Source organism: Aphelocoma coerulescens, chromosome 14 (genome assembly GCF_041296385.1).
Source record: "Aphelocoma coerulescens isolate FSJ_1873_10779 chromosome 14, UR_Acoe_1.0, whole genome shotgun sequence".
Taxonomy (NCBI): Eukaryota; Metazoa; Chordata; class Aves; order Passeriformes; family Corvidae; genus Aphelocoma; species Aphelocoma coerulescens.
The window spans coordinates 9928805-9950198 of NC_091028.1; the positions used below are offsets into that span (position 1 = coordinate 9928805).

General features: G+C 50.9%; 1 protein-coding gene across 1 annotated transcript in view; it reads left to right on the forward strand.

Moving 5' to 3' along the window:
• Positions 1–21394, forward strand: part of CACNA1H (calcium voltage-gated channel subunit alpha1 H) — a 157792-nt gene that overhangs the window by 56182 nt on the left and 80216 nt on the right. Inside the window, exons 4-6 of the mRNA XM_069029698.1 lie at positions 371–468; positions 5727–5886; positions 12212–12524. Of these exons, the coding sequence (XP_068885799.1) occupies positions 371–468; positions 5727–5886; positions 12212–12524 (571 nt within the window). The remainder of the gene's footprint in view (positions 1–370; positions 469–5726; positions 5887–12211; positions 12525–21394) is intronic.

Sequence of the window (21394 nt, forward strand, 5' to 3'; positions counted from 1 at the left end):
TCCCCACAATTCCCACTGAAGATTCCCTCTCCAGTTTCCTTGGATGTTCCTTCACATCCTGAGAGGAAAATCCTGCTTTCCAAAGTGTTCCCTGTGCTGACAGTAAAGGTTGGAAGGGACCTTAAATCTCATCCCATCCCACCCCTGCCATGGGCAGGGACACCTTCCCTATCCCAGTTTGCTCCAAGCTCTGTCCAGCCTGGCCTGGAACACTCCCAGGCACATGGAATTGCATCTACTGGAAAAACTGGAAACACACAGTGGGTGGATTTGCACCCCTGGGCTTGCAGGCAGCAAAGCTTTTCCTGACCCCAATTCCATGCCAAGCCAGAGCATCCCGATCCTGACCCCTTTCCTGTTTTCCCTGCAGGATGATGGAATATTCCCTGGATGGACACAACGTGAGCCTCTCCGCCATCCGCACCGTCCGCGTCCTGCGGCCACTGCGGGCCATCAACAGGGTCCCAAGTAAGTGACACCATCCCGGGCATGGCTCGGTCTGGGAAAACTGGGAAAGCATGGCAATAACCCCACTCCACCTGGATTTCTGAGCTCGGTCTGGGAAAACTGGGAAAACATGGGAATAACCCCACCCCACCTAGCTCTCTGCTTTGTGGAATCTGCTCCCCTGCTACTGAGAGGAAATTAATTGATTTGAATTTTTAATGGTGAGTTAGAGCTCATCATCCTCATAATTGGTGTTAGGAAAGGCCAAGGGAGCAGGGAATTGACCCTCGGGGCTGTTTTCCAACGTTTTTGTGGCTTTTCTGAGGAAAACAGCTCTTCTTGTGGTGTAAAGTAGACAGTGTTCCTCCAACGGAAGGGAAAAGGTCACTTCCAAGAGGGATCTTCTTGCCCTGCTGGGTTAATTTTCCCTCCTCGGCGATTTAAGGTCTTTCCATGACTTTATGTTCAGGATTAGCAGCTCAGGAGCCTTCCTTGCTGCTAAAACCCCACAGAGGGTTTGCTCCGTGTGGAGCAAAATTGGGATCATCCTCAATAGGAAGTTCAAGTGGCTCCTAAATCCGTTTTCAAGTGGCTTCAGCTGCTTGGCTTCTAAATCCAATTTGAAAGCCGAGGAACACCGCTGGAATAATTCCCCGCTGGAATCTGCCAGCTGCTGAGCCATCCCGCACAAGGTGCTCATTGCACAGCAATTCCAGCCGTTCCCAACCCAAATCCACTCCAATTTAAATGCAGCAGCATTGTACGGAAATCACAGGGATCCTCACAGAAAGGGAAAAGGGATTTTTCCCGTGCTTTTGGAAAGCACTTGGGGTGATCCAGCCCCACATCCTGCCTGGATTCCTTGTCAGCACATCCAGGGACAGCCAAAAAACCTCCCCCAGAAGGAGCTCGATTCCAGGCCCTCCGAGGAAAATGTGAGGGAGCAGATGGATGTTTATACCCAGGAGCCTTGGGAGTTTCTCTCCGGACTCCAATTCCACAGGATTTTTCTGGAAAACAAGGAATAAAAGCAGCGAATTCCACAGTGACGTCCTGAGGGAAAAACAAGACTGAAAAAAAGAGAGGCAGAAAGGAGCCACGGAACCCTTCGGAGCTTTGTTTTCCTAACGGGGTTTTGTTGCCAGGGTTTTGGAAAAGCACAACACAGAGCTTCCCTCTGGGATTCGGATCTCCAGGAAAGTTTCCCTCTGGGATTTGGGGACCTCTCTGCGATGGGGTGGAGCAGAGGGACCCTGGCACTGGCTGGGCTCAGAGCGCCCCAGGCCAGAATGAGGATCAGACTCCCTCTGAACTCCTTCAAATCCACAAAACCCCTCACAGCGCTCACATGGAATAGTGGGAATCTCAAGCTGGGATCAGCTGGGCTGAGGGCAGCAGCCACGGGAATTTAAGGATTTACACCGAGCTCCAGGGATCCAAACAACTCCAGCTTTAGGTGGAATTTTGCTCTCACGTTTGTCTCCCTTAGCTCCGACGTGGAATGAGCCTTCCAGGCTGTTTTCACTGCCCTTCCCATGGGATTTGCACATTTTTCCAACAGACTGGTGATAGAAAATATCCCATTGTTCGGTTAATATTCCATGGGATAAAATCCAGCGAGTTTGGAGTGGAGGTGCCTGAGGAGCACCTGGCCTGGGCTGACACCACCACCCGAGCCCTGAGCAAGCGCCAGGATTAGGATTCCTAGAAATTATTCCCAGAAATATCCCCATTCCTGGAGGGCAGATCATCCCAGCCTCTACTTGTCTGGGAGACACCAACCCCACACACCTGGAACCTCGGGAATTTTGCTGTTTCAGACCAATATATTCCAGAACCTGTGGAGAAGGGATGGGGACATCCCTGGATTTTTGTGGCTACATTTTCAGCCTTTCATCCATGGGGATGGCACAGCTCATCCAAGGGATTTCCTTGGAATTCCAGCACATCCCAGCAGCAGCAACAGCGCAGCCCCATCCATGCCATTCCCAGCGCTGGGAGTTGGGAATGGGATTTTCCACAAGGATGTGGAGCAGATAAAATTCCCAGCTGGCTCAGAAGAGATGGACCCGGCATTAAATCCAGGGAAAGAGGGAGAACCAGCCTGGAGATTCATCCCTGGGATTCCTGGGCTCTTCCTGGGATCCAGCCAGCACTGTCAGCTCGTTGCTTCCAGGCACCATAAATTCACCCCCGGGATGATTTCGTCTGGGCGCAGTTTGTTGAGAGCAGAAAGAAGAACCGCGGCCAATAAAAACATCATTTCTGGTAGAAATTATTCCTTCCGAAGCACCGGAAAAACAGAATTCCTGCAATTCGTACACTTGCCAGGGGCTTGGAGTCGCGGATATTTTTTCAGCAGTGCTCACTGGGGTTTTTTAATATTTTTGGGGGTTTTTCTTTAATTTTCTATTTTCTTATTTCTGTTTTTTATATTTTTATTTCTATTTTCATTTTTTCTTTTTAATTTTCATCTTTGTTTTTATTAGTTTTAGTTTCATTTATTTTTCATTTTTATCTTTATTTTTATTATTAATCGTATTTTCTTTTTCTTTTTCTTTTCATTTTTCTTTTTATTTATTTTTATTTTTACTTTTATTTTTTAATTTAAATTTTAATTTTATTTTTTAATTTTATTTTCTTTTTTTGTTTTATTTTTATTTTTATTTATTTTTATTTATTTTTATTTTTACTTTTATTTTTTAAATTTAATTTTAATTTTTTTATTATTTTAATTTTTACCTTTATTTTTATTTTTTTTTAATTTTTATTTATTTTTAATTTTTTAAAATTTTTTAATTTTTATTTCCATTTTTATTTTCTTTTTTGTTTGTTTTTACTTTTACTTTTATTTTTTAAATTTAATTTTTATTATTATTATTATTATTTCTTTCTAATTTTTATTTTCATTTTTATTTTCATTTTTGGTTTTATTTTTATTTTTACTTCTATTTTTATTAATTTTCATTTTTACTTTTTTTTTTAGTTTTAATTTATTTTAAAATTTTTTTCTTTCATTTTTTAATTTTTATTTTCCTTTTCATTTCTATTTTCCTGCTGTGTGGTTTCAACCAGGCATCCCACGGAATGGGAATGAAAATCCTGCTCCTTGGTTCAGCCCCGGTGCTGCTCTTTTCCCATGGCACACTCAACACCCCATGGAGTGGCTGGAGAACAGCTGGATTCCATCTCCAGGATGAACAACCCCAAATTCCAAAAGGAGCTGAGCAGGAAAAAATTGTCTGGCACAGGGAGAGAAATTTTACCCATTTTTGGAAAAAAAGAGGGAGGATATCAGGGAGAGTGGGGAGGAAAAAACGGGAGAAGATCCCAGCATCGTCTTTCCAATGGGGATTGAGTGAGTTTTGTTTTCCAAAGATAGATTTGCAAGGAAAATGTTGGATTTGCTCTTGGGCAGGGCCAGGAATGGGATTTGATGATCCTGGTGTGTCCCTTCCCACTCGGGGTATTCCGTGATTGTGTGACGGGGCACATTGGGAATAAACACCAGGAATTCCAAACCCCCTCTGCTTCCTCTGCAGCTCCAGAGGATGGAATTTGCTCTGTCCCTTCCTTCAGGGTGGCACTGGGATGGCACAGGGACAGGGATGGGGTGGCTGGCACAGGTTGCCTCTTCTCCGGAGAGGATCCGGTGCCAGCAGCTGGAATTGCGCCGGAGCCAAGGCCCAGCTGGGCACGGAGACCTCGGAAGGCTCTGGATGCAGAGGTCGTTACTCATCCCTAATTATTAATTAGCTGGGAATTCTTGGCCAGGCTGGCGGATGCCCTCGTGCCGCCTGACAGGGTGGTGGCAGCTCCAGCCTCACTTGGCTCCCTGGGATTTGGCTCCCTTGAATTTCCGCTGGCAAATCCACACGAGGAGTGGTGTGATGGGATCCCAGCTCCTGCCAGCAGTGCCTGGGAATGCTGGGATGGACGGGTGGGAATGCTGGGATGGACAGACACCGCTCTCCTGGAGACCCTGGTGCTCCCAGCACCCACCCCCGAGGGCTGCAGATTCCAGGCTCAGCACCATGGAATTACGGGAGAGGCGTCAGGCACAGCTCGGGAGAAACCAATGGAATCTGCTGGGGAACAGTGAGTGCCTGGATCCAACGGGATGACTCATGGAGAGCACATCCCAGGAATATTCAGGGAGAGAAGGCTCCACGAGGGCAGACAGGAAGAGGATTTCAGTGGGATAAATCCCTCCAAAGCCAGCAGGGTCTCCCTGCCAGCAGTCACAATTCCCACCGTGCCATGAACTTGATCCCTGTGGATCCCAAGGCTTGCATTTGACTTTATTCCCTCCTATAATTCAGGATTTGCCTTTATCTCTTCCCTCTTTTCCTCAGTTCATCCGTTATCAGCTGTTGGAATAATGGTTTGGCCCTGTCCCCGAGGTTCATCGAACCTCTGCTGAGCTCCAAGTCATTATTCCCATTTTATTCCCGTGTTATCCTCGACTTTGGAGGTGCCCTGAGGTGTGAGAGGGGCAGCTCCCAGCCCCATCCCTGCCTCCTTTCCCAGTCCTCCTTACCCTCCCACCAGGAGGGTGCTGGGAATGCCAGGCCTGGCTGAGGCTCTGCAAGGCTCCCATTCCTCGAGTTGAAATGTTTGAGATGGAATATTTAGCATGGAAATTGGCATTTCCCTGGCACCAGAGGCTGGGGGAGCCCAGGGCTCATGGAAAGGTGTGGGATCAGTGGGAAGGTCTCCTACAGCCTCTGCATGAGGAGGGAAAGGGAGCAGAGCTTTCTTTGGAGGGAGGAACATTTACATCCTGCTTTCCACCCTCAAAGTCAGAATTCCCCTGCTTTCCCAGCTGTCCAGAATTTCCCTGTGTCCAGCAAGGAGAGGAGTTCTCCATGGAAGAGGAATTCTCTGTGCTGGAGGCCCAGCTCCCATCCTACCCCAGGCTCCGTGGTTTTTAGGGGAACAGTTTCTGTGATCCATCAGAGGAGTTTGCTGTGTTTACAAATCCGTATTTTGACAATTCCTCCGGAGCCTGATGATTCCTGGGAGTGTTTCTCCAGGAAAAATCCTCTTGCAGTTCGTGTGTCCTTGAGTACTCTGGAAAACACCTGGAAACCCCACTCTTGGATCCACCCTCTGGAGATTGCTGTTTGTTCCTATTCCCTGCTGAGCCTTTGGCATCTTCCCCTCCCTTTCCAGCCTCAGGCTTTGGGGAAAAACACCAACATCCCAAATTTTCTGTGCGTCCAACTTGGGAATGGTGGGTTCTTCCCATCCTAATGCAGTTTTCCCTTATCCCACAGGTATGAGGATCCTGGTGACCCTGCTGCTGGACACTCTGCCTATGTTAGGCAACGTCCTCCTCCTGTGCTTCTTCGTCTTCTTCATCTTCGGGATTGTCGGGGTCCAGCTCTGGGCGGGGCTGCTGAGGAACAGGTGCTTTCTAGACAGGAATTTTGCCATGTAAGTACAGCAAAAGGAAAAATTCTCCAGCTTTTTCTTCCTTTCTGGCCCCTGCTGGAAAGATCCCAGCCCTCAGCAGGGCTCTGGGTCCAGCTGGGAGCTTTTTGTCTGAAAAAATCCCATTTGTCAGCGACTTCCTGATGGTTTGAGTGGCTCTTCCGTGTTTTCCTGCTGCACCCGCACGATGAGGATGGGAGTGGGTTGGATCAGCCCTGCCTGAGATCCCTGACTCTGGGAATTGGAGGATTTAGAACGAATTCCCAGTTCTCCCAACAGTTCGGGTCACCGAGCACACTGGCAGGGGGTTGGTGAGTTGGAGCTGCTGCTGAAACCCAGAGGTAAATCCTTGCTGGGGTTTGGAGATCAGCAGCTGGATGTGAAAAGCATTCAAATCACTGGGACACAGCTGCCAGTGTGGGACAGGCATCGGGAACGGGCAGCACCTGGATCCTTAGGGCTGGAAAACACCTCCAGGATCATCGAGCCCAACCTTAAGGAGGCAAATTTTCCTTTGGGTTCTCCCAGGCCGGGCAGCTGCGTGGAGCAGCCCCTCTGATAATTGACCCTCACTGCCCTCCTGATCCTCACCTGGGACCCCCAGCCCTGCCCAAGGCCCAGCAGCTCAACTTAAGCCCAGCCCAGGCTCTTAGTCTCAGAATGAGGTTATTTACGGATTTTTAGTCGGGATTCTGGTGCTTGTCTTTGTTCCTGGTGCCTTTGGCTCCTGCCCGAGCTCCCTGGATGAGTCCTGGATCTGGTTGATCCTCTGGAGCCTGCTGCCAGCCAGCCCTGGGCTCTTCCTGATGGGTTCAGAGTGGGATCGTGGAGGTGCTGCTGGAGCTGCGAGGGCTCCTGGCTCATGCCAGGCTTTGGGGCACTCCTTGAGCTGGGGCTGTTGTGCCCCTGCCCCTTCCTGAGGTGAGGATGCACCTGAGCACCCGCAGCACAGCACTGGGATGAAAACCGAGTGCAGCCAGCATGGAAAAGGGAGACCTCCCTGGGAAAATCCTCCCAAAGGCTCCTGTCAGAGCTGTCAGCAGCTCCGAGGTGAGGAAGTGCCCCAGCCCAGCTCTCAGGGCAGCTCTAACTCCGGGAGAGGAGATGGAACCTGTAATTCCATCCCTGGGTAATCATCTGCTGTCTGCACTGGGATTGTCTGCGAGACAGGCACGGCTCATCCCTCAGGTCCTGCTCCTGCCTCTCACTGCTCACTCCTGGCCCTTCCAGCTCCCTGAGCCTTTCCCTGTCCTCTAGACCAGCTCTGGTGCCATTTATTCATCCCAGCAGAGTGGAAAATCGATGACTCTGCCACGGGTGTGATTCCACGCCCACATCCCGATGCTCCAAACCCTCTCCTGCCACCCCCAGCAGGAATTTGCCGCTCACCAAAACCCTCCACGCTCAGAGTGACCCCCCCCGAGCTGCCATTCCCAAGCCCAAATCGTGGTGTCCCAGCCCTGCTTGGGTGGCCCCGGCGCTATAATTAACTCCAGCGAGCCCCTGTCGGTCTCTCGGAGTCAGGATTTTAAACGCTCCGTGATTTTGTGCAGAGCGGAGCTTTTAGGATGAACCACAGGGGAAGCGTTTGCTGAGCACAGCCATTAAGCAGCAGTTACGTAATGGCCATTAGCAGCATCAAAGGCCTCGCAGGATTTTCTCATCGGGCCTTGCTCCTCGTCAGGGAAGGCACAGGAAGGTTTTGGGATGAGCCGTGTTTCAAAGGGTTTGTCCGGGATCGTCTCCTTCCCTCTGGGATGGATCCTGATCTCTCCCCAGAGTAGCTGGGAATGGTGAATTTGGGGGGTCCTGCCCAAGTCCTGTGGCTTCTTGTGATTGAAGCTGCAGCATTCCAGGGAGATTTGGGGAAAGGAGGCTGCTGGGGTGCCCATGGGGCTGGAATATTCCAGCTTCCAGCTCTGTCAGCGGGAGAAATGTGGGGTACTCTGGTACCTTCACCCCGAGTGGTGCTACTGGGTTGGGCTCTTGGTCTGAATTAATTCCAGACCTGAGAAATCCAGCTGTGATCCAATCCCTGCATTTCCAGCTATCCCAGGTCTACTGGAGCTCGAGGTGGAAGTTTTAGGGAATCCAGATGGAACTATTCCCGGGGTTTTTTAGCATTTCTGACTCATTCTCTCAATCCGGACATCAGGACGTGGTTCGGCCCTGCAGTGGCCATTATCAGCCCAGCAGCAAATTGAAAAGGGAAGAAAGGCATGGAATGACTTGGAAAGCACTTCCAGGTTCCATCTTCCTGCTGTTGGACAGCTCATGGAATCCTGGAATGGGTTGGGTTGGAAGATACCTTAAAGATTTTCATTCCAGCCCCTGCTGTGAGCAGGGACACCTTCCCCTATCCCAGGCTGTTCCAGCCTGGCCTTGAACACTTCCAGGGATGGGAAATCCAGGATTTCTCTGGGCACAGAGGTTTCCCAACACTTCAGGAGGGGCTGGAGCATGGATGGACAGCCAGGCTGGGGCTGAGCATGAGCTCCTGGCTCTGATTTCTTTTACAGCCCCATAGAGAGGGAAAACCTGAATTATTGGAGGGTGTCCCCTCGGCGCTGCTGCCAAACTCTCCCAGCTGAAACCAAAACTGGATCTGGACAAAATCCAGAGGCCAGCGAGGCAAGGAAGGGTCCTAACCCCAAATTTTCTGGATGAAAGGAGGTGTAAGTGAATCACAAACAGCTGCTTCAAATTCGGCCTTGCCCTGCTGAGTCCTGCCGCAGTTCCTGGGCCTGCAGCTTTTCCAGAGGCATCACGTGGAAGGGCTGACTTTGATTTCTGCCATCATTCTTCTTTCCCATAGAAACCTTTTCTTTTCAATCCCCCTCGAAAGTCGGCAGCTCCGAGTAAAGCAACTATTTTTAAGTTTCCCTCATTGTGACAGAAATTTGGGGACTTTTTGGAGGTGCACTGGGAATATCTGCTGGCTTTTTTCCTCCCTGCCTTTGGGAGCTGTGCCGTTACAGGGCTGGAATGAGGTTATTTAAGGATTTTTAGTCGGGATTTTGAAGGAATGGCTGGGTTGTTCCAGGAGTGCGTTGGAAGTGGGGCTCTGCTCGTTGGGAGCAGAGAATCTCTCCCTCCCTGCCCAAAGTGATCCTTCAAAACCTGGGATGCTCCCTGGGATGAACTGTGCTTCCCTGGCAGTGCCAGGATGATCCCACTGCTCTGATCGGGCAGTGGGAGCTGGAGGGGGAATTCCTCAAGGATTTTTGGTGGGAAGGAGGAAGGCTTGGCGTGCCTGGGTGGGAAGGACAAGCGGAGCCCGCAGCTCCTGGGTGACATCTCCACGATATTTATCTCCCGCTCTGGCTCCTTCACACCCTCCTGAGCTGCTCCCGGTGGAAATCAAGGAACTGGGTCAGCCCCAGCCCGTCTGGGCTCTTCTCCTGGGGCTGCTCCGTGTGCGTTGGGATGCAGAGCAGCATTTTCCAGTCTGGGAGCCTTTCAAGGAACTCAGCGGCTCGGAAGGCGGGGAGGGGAGGGAGCTGTGAGGTGCTTTGTGTTTCCCTGCTGCCTCAGGACACGTCCAATGTGAATTTTCAGTCTTGATTAACTCGGGAGCTGCTCAGGGTTGTTCTGCCTTTGGCTGGTGCGAGCTGGGAGGAGGCTCTGGCAGCTCGGAATTTGTCAGGAAGGTGTTGAATTGCTGCTCCTGGCATTGCTCAGCAGGATTCCCTGGGAAAACAGGGAATTCATCCCACTCGGTGCTGAGTTCCTGCCACCTTTTCCCTTCCCTCCTCTGCTCCCCAAAGCCGGGGCAGGATTGTGCTCAGCGGTGCTCTAGTGGTTGGGATATGTGCATGCGATGGACGGGGTGGGAAAGCTGCCCCTGGAGGAGGATGGAGCAGAGGATGATCCATTAGGAGTGGGAGAAAAATGGATTTTCCTGCCCCTCTGTTGTCCCAGGGACAGAGGAAGGGAAATCCAGAGACTGTGCAGGGAGCAGGGCTGGGAAAGGGGTGTTGATCCTCTGCCATGAGATAACAGATCCATCCTGGGGCTTGGCCGCTCCTGTCTTTCCCCCAGAACTCTCCTAATTAGTGGGTTCATTAGCATTAATGAGTGATGTGACTCTACCTGTTGGCAAGGAAGTCAGGAAGACTTGGAGGTGGATGGTGCTGGCAGAACTCATCCATTTTTGGGGGGATGTTGGGGATTCCCTCATTCTGCAGCATTTTTTTTTTTTTTCTCGTTCTTGCTCTCTTTCCTTCTTTCCTCTCTTTGGTTTTGCCAGGAAAAAAAAAAAAGGGGGGGGGGGGGAAGTTTTAAGAAAAGGCCCGAAATTTGCAGTGTTTGCTGCCAGTTTGGGTCCCTTCCCCTCTCACTGGGTGGTGCTGGAGCATCCCACAGGAGTGGCTCCTTCCCAGTGGGATGGAGGCTCCTGCCAGACAGGGAAGGGGGAAAAGTTGGGCAGAAACTGCCCCCCAGGTGACTGATTCTGTCATAGGGACAAGTTTTAGTTTGGAAATGATTTTGGGACAGCTGCAAAAGTGAGGAAAGGCAGGAGGAAAAGGGAGGACCAAATCTGTCAGGCAGCAGCAGAACCGACTCAGCTTCCCCCACCCCTTCCCAGCCGAGCTGGGTTTTGTTTTCCTGCTTGGATTTTCCCCCCACAGCCTCCAAACTGCACCGTTTTGCTGCTTCTCCAGATGCTTTGTGCCCAGATCTTCTCTGCACAGCTTCTCAGACCCCAGCCCGGGGCTCTGTGTCCTCAGGCAGCCGTTCTTCATCCCAAAACTCCCCAAACGGTGATTCCTGGGATGCACAAAGCCTGTCCAACTGTGTGTGGCTCCTCAGGACCATTCCAGAGGGATGGGGGTTTATCCTGTGGTTTGCCTTTTGGGGGTTAAAGTCACTTCTCAGGTGTCTCCTCTCTGCTCCTTGTTCCTTTTCCCAGATTTTCCAGCTCTTCCCAAGTTTTCCTGCAGCTCAGCGTGTTTCAATCCTCTGCAGTCCCCCCCTCTGTGTGCCACTGCTGGTTGGTGCCTGATGTTGCTGCTGCAGCTCTTGGCCCGTTCTCCAGCCTGTTTTATATGGAAATTTCCTCCCAGGGAAGCCAGCTGGTGGGAGGGCAAGGAAAAGGCTTGCAGGCTGTCTGGGAGGAAAAACATCTTCCAGGTTTTTCTTGGATCCGAGGCCCAGAGACAGGGCAGGTGACGTTACAGTTCCGGCTGGAGGCTGGGATGTGCAAGGCGAGGGGAGGAGCTGCTGAGCACAAATAATTCCCAGCCAACTCTGCCCGATTCCCGGGACGTGCTCCTCTTTCCTCTCCCATTTCTGGAGCTGATGAACCCTCCACGCCCATCTCAGGGAACTGGATGATGGAAGAGAACCAAATTCCCCCGGGATGTTGTTGAGGGCTGATTTCCCCTCAGCTCTGCTCTGCAGCAATTGTTCTCTCCTTAAACTCCTCCTTGGCTCCAGGGTTTTGGGCAGCAATTCCGAGCAATTGTATGGAATAACACAAAAAATTGTTAAAGCCAAATCTCTTCACTGGATAGGGACATTCAGGGAGAGATAAAAATAGAGCTGTCCTGGCTGGAAGAATTACCTGGTTATCTTCTGCCCACATCTCTGATAATGTGTGTTTTGCCTCTCCCTTATCTCTGGGTGATTATGGAGCACCTGAGATCCCTGGAGCTCAGAAAACAGTGGGTGAAGTTGGCTTTGGAGCAATGCAGCTTCTCAGCTGGAGCCCTGAGTGCTGCAGGCTCTCACCAACGCTGAGGTCACGGCCCAGAAAGCGCCAGGTCTGGGAGGCAGCTCGGGCAAAAGCAGCTCCTGGCGTGCCGCAATTCCAGCATTTCCTTATCCAGGCTGTGACAGAGCCATCGGCTTCATCCAAGCCAATCCAATGAGACTGCAGGAAGCATGTGGCTCCCGTTAATGTGGGCTCTTCCTTTTGTCCTGGAAGTACAGAGGGAATGGGAGATGGCCTCTGCCTGGGTCTGTCCTTGCGAGAGCTCAGCCCCCTCAGCCCCCTTCCCTTTATTGGGAAGCTCCTCTGGATCAGATGGGTTATCTTCAAATCCTTCCGGAGAACCCAAAAACTCCCCGGATTTTTGGGAAGAACCTGATCCGCTGGGGTTTTCTCTCCATCCCCTCTCATTTCATGCTTTGTTTGCTTGGGGAAACTCAGGCTGATCTTCACTGGGGCCTTACAGGGTATAGAAGGATTAGATTTTAGGGGCTGGAATCTTGACTGGAACTTCCTGAAGGGTGAAGGGACAGCAACCAGCACCTTTTCCTGCTGCTATAACAAGGGATGAACCATTTTCTCCCCATCCTTTTCCTTCTTTCCCCCCCCATCCAGGACGTACAACCTGACCTTCCTGCACCCCTACTACCGGCCGGACGAGGCGGAGGAGAACCCCTTCATCTGCTCCTCGCACCGGGAGAACGGGATGCAGAGGTGCTCCAACATTCCCAGCAGGAAGGAGTCCAAGGTGGAGTGCACCCTGAGCATGGATTCCTACAGCCCCAGCCTGGCCAGCCCCGAGCCCAGCAGGAATTCCTGCATCAACTGGAACCAGTACTACAACGTGTGCATGGCCGGGGACGTGAACCCCCACAACGGGGCCATCAATTTTGATAATATTGGATATGCCTGGATTGCTATTTTTCAGGTAGGATTCTCCCAAAAATGTTTTGTTTTTTCCCCGGTTTTTGTCGGGTTTGGCATTTTTGGCTCGGGAAGGTTTTGGTGAATTTGTCAGAGGAGGAAGGAATTTGCTCTTCCCCTGAGTGAAACTGCAAATAAGGACATGGGGAATAAATGAATCAGGGAATAAATGGTGCAAGAGAGCATTTGGAGAGAAGAAACTTCATTTTTAGGGCAGTTTAGAGAAGGGGGAAAGTAATTCCTGAAGTAGAAAAACTGGCGAGTTCCACCTCTGCAAATCAGATAAATCCCAGGGATTTTGGAGAGCAGAGATTTTTGTTGTAGCATCAGGAAGCTGAAAGTGGTGCTGAGGTTTTTAAGCAAGACTTAATTTTGTGCTAAAATGAAGGGACCTGACATGGCTTAGGCTTGGTTTTAAATCACAGGGTGATCCCGGTGAGCATGGAATGCTGGGAAGGGGGAAAAATCCCTTCTGGCCAGAATTCCTGTGAGGAAATTCTGCCCGCAGGGAATTTCAGGCTTTTCAGAAAAGACCGAAGTGCTTCTCACTGAGACTGGGGGGAGATTTTACAGGTGACAAAACACTCTGGGATGGATTGGAACACTTGGAAGGATTTTCCAAGCATCTGTAGCTCTGGAAAATTGGAGGGTTCACCCACACAGTCCTGAGGCTGTGGTTTCCCAGGGCTGCCCCAGCTGGGATGATCCCTGTGTTGTTTTCCGTATTTAATGGACATTTCCTGGTTTAAAGCATTCCTCAGGCTCTGGCTGGATGCCCTGTTTGATTCAGTGCCCTGAAGTGCAGGTGACATCTGGTCCTCGAGGAGAATGCTCCATGTAGCTTTGTTCATGATAGATAATTACTCATCCAGAGCTCTGTGTTTCCTTTATGGATTTCCTTCCAGTTCCACGTTATCCCAGGAACTTCGTAACTTCCCCTTTTTGCCCGGGAGTTGTAAAGTGGGGAATGTTTGCTCTGAGCATCCACAGGAGCTGCCCTCGCATGACTGTGCTGGTGCCAGAGGCTCAGAACCAAATCCAGAGGGGTTCAGGCAGATCCCACTGGGCTAATTCTTTGGAATTAGTGAGGAAGAGAGGGGCTGCTGGCTGGTAGTGAGTGCTGGATAAAGGGAAGAGGGGATTCTCCTTTTCCTGCTCTTGCACAGCTCTTTGATGGATCTGGGGGATGTTCCCAGGAGATCCCATCTGGCTCCCACCACAGGGCAGGGAAAGGGCACGGAGGAGGAGCAGGAGCTTCTCCAGAGGGGCCCTGCTTCCTTTTTCCTTTTCCCTTCCCCAGCCTTTTTCCAGGCTGCAAATTTTCCTTCCATCCTGGCATTTGATTTCCTCATCCTGAAAAGCTCAGTTCTATTTCAGAAAGGACCCCCCAGCCCCAGGAGAGGTTTCAGCTGATTCCTTGGAGCAGAACAATGTCTGGAAAAATCAGATCCTGTGTCCTTAGATCATTTTGGCAGCTGGCAGCAGGTCGATGATTGGTTTTAGTGCTGCTTAGGCCATCCAAAGGCTCCAGAGGATTTCCAGCCAAAAACTCTTCTCATGTCTTTTTTCCTGTTGGAAGCCAGGCCTCGTTTTTAGGAGCTGGGAATGATTTCATTCCAGGTAAAGAGGCAGCTGTTGGGAGCAAGGTGCTGGCTCAACCTGGATGTGGGAAGAGGAGATCATCAGTGCAGGAGGGGAGGTGCTAAATCCAAGCAATTGCTGGAAGCAGAGAACATTTAGCAAATAAATCCATGGAACTGTGCTCTCATCCCATTTAATAGCTGGAGCTGGAGAGCACCAGGTCAGCAGCTGGATGAGGGCTCTGAGTAAGTGGTGCAGAAAGTCCAGCTGATGGATTTAGGAACTCGGGAGCTTCCCTGGGGATTGGTGTTGAATTACTGGGAGGAGACAGGGCTGATCCTCCCGAGCCATTATCCTGCGGGATAATGAATCCATGGCGCTGTGCAGGAGTTCTGATGTGGAGCGAGCCCTGAGGGCTGGCAGAGCTCCAGTGGGCACCGTGGAGTGTTCGGGAGGCTGCTGGATAGAGCTTCCCTCAGGATTTATCCCAAATGAGCCGGGAATCGTGGCTTGTTCAGCCTGGGAAAGAGAGGGCTCTGGGGTGACAGTCCAGGAGCTGACAGGAAAGAGGGGAGGGACTGTTTGAAAGGGTCTGGAGTGCCAGGACAAGGGGAATGGATTCCCACTGCTAGAGGGCAGGGATAGATGGGATAATGGGAAGGAATGGTGGGGGGGGGGGGGGGGGCCTGGAAGAGGCTGCCCCTGGATCCCTGGAAGTGCCCAAGGCCAGGTTGGACGAGGCTTGGAGCAACCTGGGATGGTGGAAGGTGTTCGCATGGAACTGGATGGGCTTTAAGGTCCCTTCCAACCCAAACCATTCCAGGATTCCATGATCTGGTGTGGTTCAGGAGCTGTCGGGAGGGAGGGGGATGGAATGACCCCCAGAGGCAAGATCCAGAAGGAAGTTCCCAAGGGCACACCTCGGATAAACCAAAGCAAAAGCAGAAAAATCTGAAGATTTCCACTCCAGAACATCCTGGAAATGGACCCCCAAGGATGGGTGAGCTCTTCCAGCTGCCAGAACTGGGATTTGTTAAAGACATTTCTTTCCATGGCAGTGATCCTGAACTTCCCAGAGCTGGAACAGGTGACAGCAGGAAAACAGGGAAATGCGCTGTCGACCTTCCAAGGAGAAGAGAAGTCCGAGACAGGAGAACCTGGTGCAAATTAAAAAATCTAAAAATAATGAAGGGAATGGCTGCATCCCTGGGCGTGGGAAGGGATGATAATTCCTTATGTAATCCTGCAAATGATTCATGTTTTGCTTCCCCTCATGTGTTGTGCAAGAGGCTAATTCGTGTCTGTATTTGTTACAAAGGCACGTTCAGTGGCAAATTAGGTGAACTAATTAGCTTATTACGGCCTAAATGAAAGGAGATGGAGCTGAAATTAACTGTGAGGTTTGGCGTGATATGAAGATCCCTTTATTGCACGCGGATTCCAGCCCCAGCAATCGGAGCGGTAATTACAGGTATTGGTGTCACACGGCGGATGATGAATTACCCACCTCAGCCAAGTCCAATTGAATTGGAATTATTGACTGGAATTATTGGAATTACTGACACTCCCAGCAAAGCAACCGAAACCTTTCCACCTCCCTGACCGGCAGCCTCGGGGTGGCCAGGCCTGAGTGTGGAAATCTTGAGGAAATGAAAGGGATTGGGAAGCTGGGAGGAAATCTGGAGAGAAGAGAGCCATGGATCGGATAATTTCCCATTGGATTTGTAGGAAAGCGAGACCTGTACTCACATTTTACTCCAGGGGTGATGCTTCTGGCAAAAGCTGAAGGGAAAAACCATCCCAGATCCAAGAGGAACACGCTGTTCCTCCCTTGTGCTTCCGGGATATGCTTGGTAGGGCTGAACTTCGAGAGCAAATCTGTCAGGAAAAATTCCATGGATGTTGCAGGAATTCAGGAAATGCCCATCCAATCCAAGAGAGATTTGTCTGGCTCTTCAGAGTACCTTTCCTATGGCCTCCTCTTCCCATGGATTCCAGAGGAAGCTGCCTTTTCCTAAGGGCTTCGTTCGTGAGAGAGCCTCCTGGAATGTGCCCTTGGATGCAGCGCTGGGTCATGGCTCTTGTTCTGCATTTGTTGTTCTGAGCACCTCTTGCTTCTCCGAGACTTCCTTAGGAAGACATCCCAGGGAACGAGTTAATCGAGTCCTCCAAGGAACACGTCCCCAGCCCATCACTGGGAATTCTCCGAGGAATTTGCTGCTGTCAGGGAGCAGGAAAAGCCTGGCTGTGTTCAGGAGAGCTGCAGACAGCCCAGCTGGATACGTGTTCCTGGGAAAGGAAAAGCTGAATCATCCGGAGAAAGATGTGTGGGGATGGAGCGGCACAAAGGGACCGGGGAGCAGCAGTTCAGGACGTTCCCTCCATGACTTCCAGGTGGAGACGCTCCCTTTGCACCTGGATTCACCCAGGCTGTGGGGGTGTCACGGGAGAGGAACACCTCTGGGGCGGGGAAGTCAGGGAATTGCTGCTTCCCACTTCTTCCTTCCTTTGTCCTTGGCTCCGGAGGCGGTGGCAGGAGCAGGAGTGACAGGGGAGAGACAGCCACCTGCTGAGGGCCACCTGCTCAAAATCCTTTTTGTTTGCGTGGGAATTTGTCCCCTCTGTGCTCCAGCTCATCAGAAAAGCCCCTGGGAGCCTGTGGGAGCTCCCAATCCAATCAAGGATTTCTCCATGTTGGGATGTGCTGGTGAGGAGCTTGGTTTGTGTCCGTGGGGCTGATCCCACATCGCAGGGAGCAGGGATGGGGCCTGGGGAGATGTCCTGGCTGGGAAGAGCTCGTTTGTCTCCTTCCGCTCTCCTGGGCTGCCCTGATCTGCTGCCCAGCCATTGCCCACTCCAGCTGCTGTTCCTTGGGACTGAAACCCCTCCCTGAGGATTCCTTCCTCACCCGGGAATCTTCCAGCTGAAATTCCAGTGGGAACCGTGTCTTCTCTTGGAGGTAAAGGAGAAATGGTGTGGGCTCCAGGGCACTCCTGCTCGGGCCAAGCACAGCAATGAGCTGGGGGTCCCTGTGCTGTCACTCAGGCAGGAAAAGATCTTCTCTGAGGAGGCAAAAGTCCCAAATTTCTGATCTGGGACCTTCTGGCAGGACAGAATGGGCAGAGTCATTCTGAGAACCATGGAATGGTTTGGGTTGGAAGGGACCTTAAAGCCAGGGACCTTGAAGCCATGGGCAGGGACACCTCCCACTATCCCAGGGTGTTCCAAACCTGGCCTCAGACACTTCCAGGGATCCAGGGGCAGCCAGAGCTTCTCTGTGGGAATCCATTGGATCCTGCTGGGGCTGCTCCCTCCTGGCTGGGCTGGTGACATTAATGGGGACATTTTGGGGGCCTGTTTTCCTTTTCCTGTTTGTGGAAGCTCAAGCTCCTTACACAATTCCAGCTCCGGAATGGTTTTCCCACTGGCTCAAGCACCCTACAAAGGTGCTGTTAACCCCTCACTCGCTTTCTGCTGCACCCTCTGCTCTCCCACTTCCAGCAGTCCTGCTGGAAAGATTTTGGGAAAGAGCCAAAAAGCTGGAACAGAAGGAAGAGGTCTGAGGTTTCCAGCTGCAGTTTTTTGTGCCCGAAGTCGTTTTGGGGCCGTGTTTTCAGGAGCTGTCACACCGGGTGCCTGTGTTTTCAGTGTTCGTTAAGCAGAGAAATTTGGGATTTGGGACCAAAAGGAATTTTTTTCCTCCAATGGCTCGGCCTTTAAATTGGAGATCTGTGTCAACAACGCTTCTCTGTGCTGCATTTGGCAAGAAAAGAGTTTGGAGCTTTTCATTCCCCCTGCTTGGAGATGCTGCTTTGTCACTCAACTCGAATCTGTTTTGGATCACCGAAAATATTTCCCTGGAAATGACGGGGTTGGAGCTCTGTTGGTGTTGCTTTTTTTAATTTGGTCAGCCAAACAAACAGCGCTCGCTGCATTTGAAGAGCTCTCAGGCTGAATGCCCCATCTAAAAATATCCAGCTGCTTCTAAAGCAGCTCAGAGCACACTTCCAACAGGGATTAGTTGCCTTTGGAAAATCTTCATTTCGAAGGTTGGGAGGAATTGTCTCGTGTGGGACAGGACAGAGAGGCCACCCGGATCCCAGGAGTGGCCCCATAACCTTATGGGGCTGTTGGATGGGATTAAAGCCTCCTGTAGATGAAGTTTTGGACTTCCAAACATCTGGAGTTTTGGGAGAGTTTCATCCAACCTCAATCATGGATTCTTGTGTTTGGAGTAGGAGGAGGGGTCCTGCAGCAGGCCCTGGCCTAAACTGGAGTCCAGTCAGGAGATCAAAAAGGTGCCGGTTTTGAAGAACATCAACAATTGATCCAAGGGAATGGCTGGAGCTGTGTCAGGGAGGTTTTGCTTGGATTTTAGGGAAAGGTTCTTCCCCCAGAGGGTGTCAGGCACTGGAACAGCTTCCCAGGGAATGGGCACAGCCCCAGAGCTCCAGGAGCATTGGGACTCCGCTCCCAGGGATGCCCAGGGTGGGACTGTTGGGGTGTCAGGGTTGAACTCCGATCCTTGTGGGTCTCTCCCAGCTCAGGATATTCCATAAATCCATCATTCTTCCAGGGAAATCTCACTTTGGTTGGATTGTCCCAAATCTGCTCTGAGATCTTTCTCCTGAGCCAAGGGTGCAGCTCCTTTATCCCGATTTCCCAGCCTGTGCACCCTGATGATCCCTGATGTGATTTGGAATAAGTGGTAAAATTCCCTCAGCTGGAAGCAAAGCTCTGAGCCTGGCTGTGCTTCCCTTTCCCTCCCTCATCCTTCGTCTCCCAGCTTGGCCCTGCCAGAAATCCCGGATTTGATGGACTCGTCAGTGCTGCAGCTAAAACAGTTAAACCCCCTCCCTGCGCCAAGGATCCTTTACACAAACCATGGAGACACAGGATCATCATTATCCCAGCAAATCAAACCTCAGGAGTATGGACTGGGATGGATTTGTTGGAGCAGCAGTTGAGTGAAATCGGGGAGGTTTTTGCTGTCGGGTGAGGGCCTTGCGTTATTTAGTGTGAAACAACAACAACTCACCTTCCGTTGGAGCAAAGGTGGGACTTTTTGATCCCAGAGCTAGAATTCCATGAGGTTTGGAGCAACAAACAACAGCCTCAGTGACGTGTCTGGCTTTATCCCACACTTTATTGCCCACTTTGCTTCCCAAAATCCACCAAGAGCTGCCAGCGCTGCCCAGGGGTCGCATTCATGGGAACAAAATTGACAGGCCAGGAGCCCAGGACGTGGAAAGAAGCACAATTTCCTTTTTTCCATCATTTAGAGCCACTTTTCAGAGGAGATTCCTGCTTTGCAAATCTCAATTTGTAAAGGAATTACAAACTGAGCAAGGCCTCGAAGTGAAAGGAAAAAGCATCTGTTCAAAGGATGTTACTCAGTGTAATAAACCTGTTTTTCTGGCCACAGAGGTTCCTTAACGAGATGTTTCGGGAGGAAATAATTAAAATGATGACGTTGGCTGCAAAAATAGGGATCTGATTATCTGCCAAGCTCGCTCTGCCTGTGGAATACTCCCTGGAATATTCGCTGGGCAGCGCTTGGGAGCCAAATCGACATTGCCCGAGAGGGCGGAATCCGGAGATAAGAGGCTTTCAGCAATGGAAGCTAAAGGCCTTCTAAAACTTCCTGAGCCCATCAGGGTAATTAATAGCCCTCACAATTTATAGCTCTGCATCTCATCTTGATAAGTTTGATGAAAATAAAATATCAAAAAGCCTCGCAGCAGGCCCAGGGAAGCGAGGAGATAAAAAGTAAATGACCCCAAATGCTCACGGCCCTCCTCAGAGTTGCTTTTGGGCTTAGGATAATTGATTTGGATGCAGATAATTCCCAATTTTTTCCTCCCAGAGGACTCAATTTAGGCCAAAGAAGAAGTGGCTGAGTGCAAATTATAGATGTCAGTCGAGATGAAGACTTCAAATGTGGGTTTCTCTGGATTTCCAGAGCATCTCCTGCCTCAGCCAGGCACTGAGCTCAGCCGGCAGCTGCAATCCTGGAATTGGAAGGAATTTCTGGTTGCCAGAGCTGTGTTCTATCAGGATTTTAATAAGGGAGAGCTGCTGATTTGGGGTCCGTGCTCAGGGAGGCTGTCACTCCAAATGAAGTTTGTTCCAGTAATCGGAGGAGGGAAATCTTGTCATGAGACAGCTCCGGGCTGGAGTTCTGTGTGCTCCACGTTCGGTTCTGATCTTCCCAACTTCCCTCCATTCATTGGTGGCACCTCGAGGTGGGTTTGGAGCTGCAGCCCTGGCACCAGGCGTCGGTGCTTTCTAAGAGCCAGGAATTCAGCCCCTGACTAATTGAAGTTGGAGTTTGAATGAGGTTTGGGGGTTTTTTTCCCCTGGATGATTCTTTTTTCTCTTTGTTCTCTGACACCGAAGCAAAAAATACCCTGCTCTCGAGTGGGCTGCAGCCAAGAACTTGCAAAGATTTTGGCAGAGTTCAGAGAAGGGGGGGTTTATGATGAAAACTTCTCGACATAATAAAAGAAATCGTTCTGTGCGACCTCTGAAGTGACCCCAGAAAAACCAGCGTAAACCTGCTGCCTCCCTGGGAGCACTGAGGAGGTCTGAGTTAATTGCCAGCATCTTTAATCTCCATTTCCCTCGTGATTTTCACTGTGGAGTTTTAGATTGACTCTGATTAGCTTGCCTAGAAGATCTGATTCTGTCCCCAGTTACTCTCCTATAAATCAGACGAGCATCTTTATTACAGCTGATGAAATTACTGTGGCATGAGCAGAGCCGGGGGATCGGAATCAGCGAAGACCTAAAAAAAAATGCAATCTGATTGGGTTTTGTCCGCTCTCATCCTGCTCCTGTGAGTGAGGTGCTCGGGGAGTGTTCAAGCCAAGGATCAGTGGAATCGAAACCTCTCTGTGTGCTCACCTGAGGGAACTTTCTGTTAAACTCTTGCGGTGAGGGGAGAGAGGATTGGACACGAGACTGAGAGATTTACTGGGATTAATGGGAGTGATCTCTCCCAGCTCTGGGGAAGGGGTGAAGAACTGAAGGAGCAGGGAGCATCACCCAGGAGCTGAGCGGGGTGAGAGGACACCTCTGCCCTCCTTGCAAGGCAGAAATCTTTTCCCCAGGCGCCTCCTCTGTCCCTGGGTGTGGAGCACGAGCAGGGCCAGCAGCACTTCCAGCACCACCCTGCCAATCATCTTAATTGAATCTTCCAGCCCTGGCCCTGCAGCCACCGATTTTCCTGTGCCTTGCACATCTTTCCCATCACAGCAGAATTAGGAGCGAGTTCTCACCCTCTTATCTCAC